Raw genomic sequence first — 877 nt, forward strand, 5'->3', positions numbered from 1 at the left:
TGAGCGTTTCCACTGGCCTGTTGCTTCAAACTACAGTCCAGAACAAGATGAAAATCAACCGGTTGAAAGCGAAGAAATTAATGAATCTGATCTGCGACATGGATTTGGAACTATTGATGAAGATTTTGTGGACTGGTTCAGCAAAGAGTACAACTCACTCGTTTTGGTAAGCCTCCTCTCTTTCATCAAGTTTATCAGCTGGAACATTATCCTCTTTCATCCATTTCAAACACCGCCGATTGAAATCAGCTTTAAGGATGGCAGCTTCTTTATCGGCTTTGACCTGAGCTGAAGACCTTCTCTTTTTCTTGGTTGCTGCTGCAGGACCAGTCGGAATTTGTTTGACGTTTGTGACATCTGCTAACACACGCTTGTCATCAGCTTTTCTTTTCATCTCTAACAGCTTTGCTTGTTTCTGCGAATATTGTAATGCAATGTCTTGTTTCCTCCATTCCTCGAGGTATTCAAAAACAAGCTTGACACCTCCTTCAATTATATCCCCACCCATAGCCTGCTCGATGTCCTGTGATTGCTTAATGTTATCAAGTGAATTGACTATTGTTCTTGCCTCACCAATTCCAAAATAATCTTCACTTTCACAATAATCATCATCTCCAAAAATCTTGATGTAATGCAACTTATAAATGGAAACCAATTCATCAGCGAGTTCCTTCAAAGCTGTATCCAAAGGACCATTTCTTTTTCTTGACAAGGTTTTTTTAGGTAATGCTGGTGCATTACCCGCCTGAGCTGCAACTTTCTCGGCCTCGATATCGATGGGTTTCAAAAACCCATCAACTTTGAATACATCCTCCATAGCCATCTGATAATTCGCCTTTGTCAATCGAGGTAAGTTACAAACTATGGAAGGCCTCAA

The 877-nt window shown here is 40.6% G+C and overlaps 1 protein-coding gene across 1 annotated transcript; it reads right to left on the bottom strand.

The window, feature by feature from the left end:
- Positions 1 to 54: 54 nt before the first annotated feature.
- On the bottom strand, positions 55 to 823 carry MELLADRAFT_91253 (uncharacterized protein; the record flags this gene model as incomplete). Its single annotated transcript, XM_007414220.1, has 2 exons — positions 55 to 91; positions 159 to 823. The coding sequence occupies 2 exons, from the start codon at positions 821 to 823 to the stop codon at positions 55 to 57; spliced, it is 702 nt and encodes a 233-aa protein (XP_007414282.1).
- Positions 824 to 877: the final 54 nt, after the last annotated feature.

Source organism: Melampsora larici-populina (assembly GCF_000204055.1).
Source record: "Melampsora larici-populina 98AG31 unplaced genomic scaffold MELLAscaffold_41, whole genome shotgun sequence".
NCBI classification, from domain to species: Eukaryota; Fungi; Basidiomycota; class Pucciniomycetes; order Pucciniales; family Melampsoraceae; genus Melampsora; species Melampsora laricis-populina.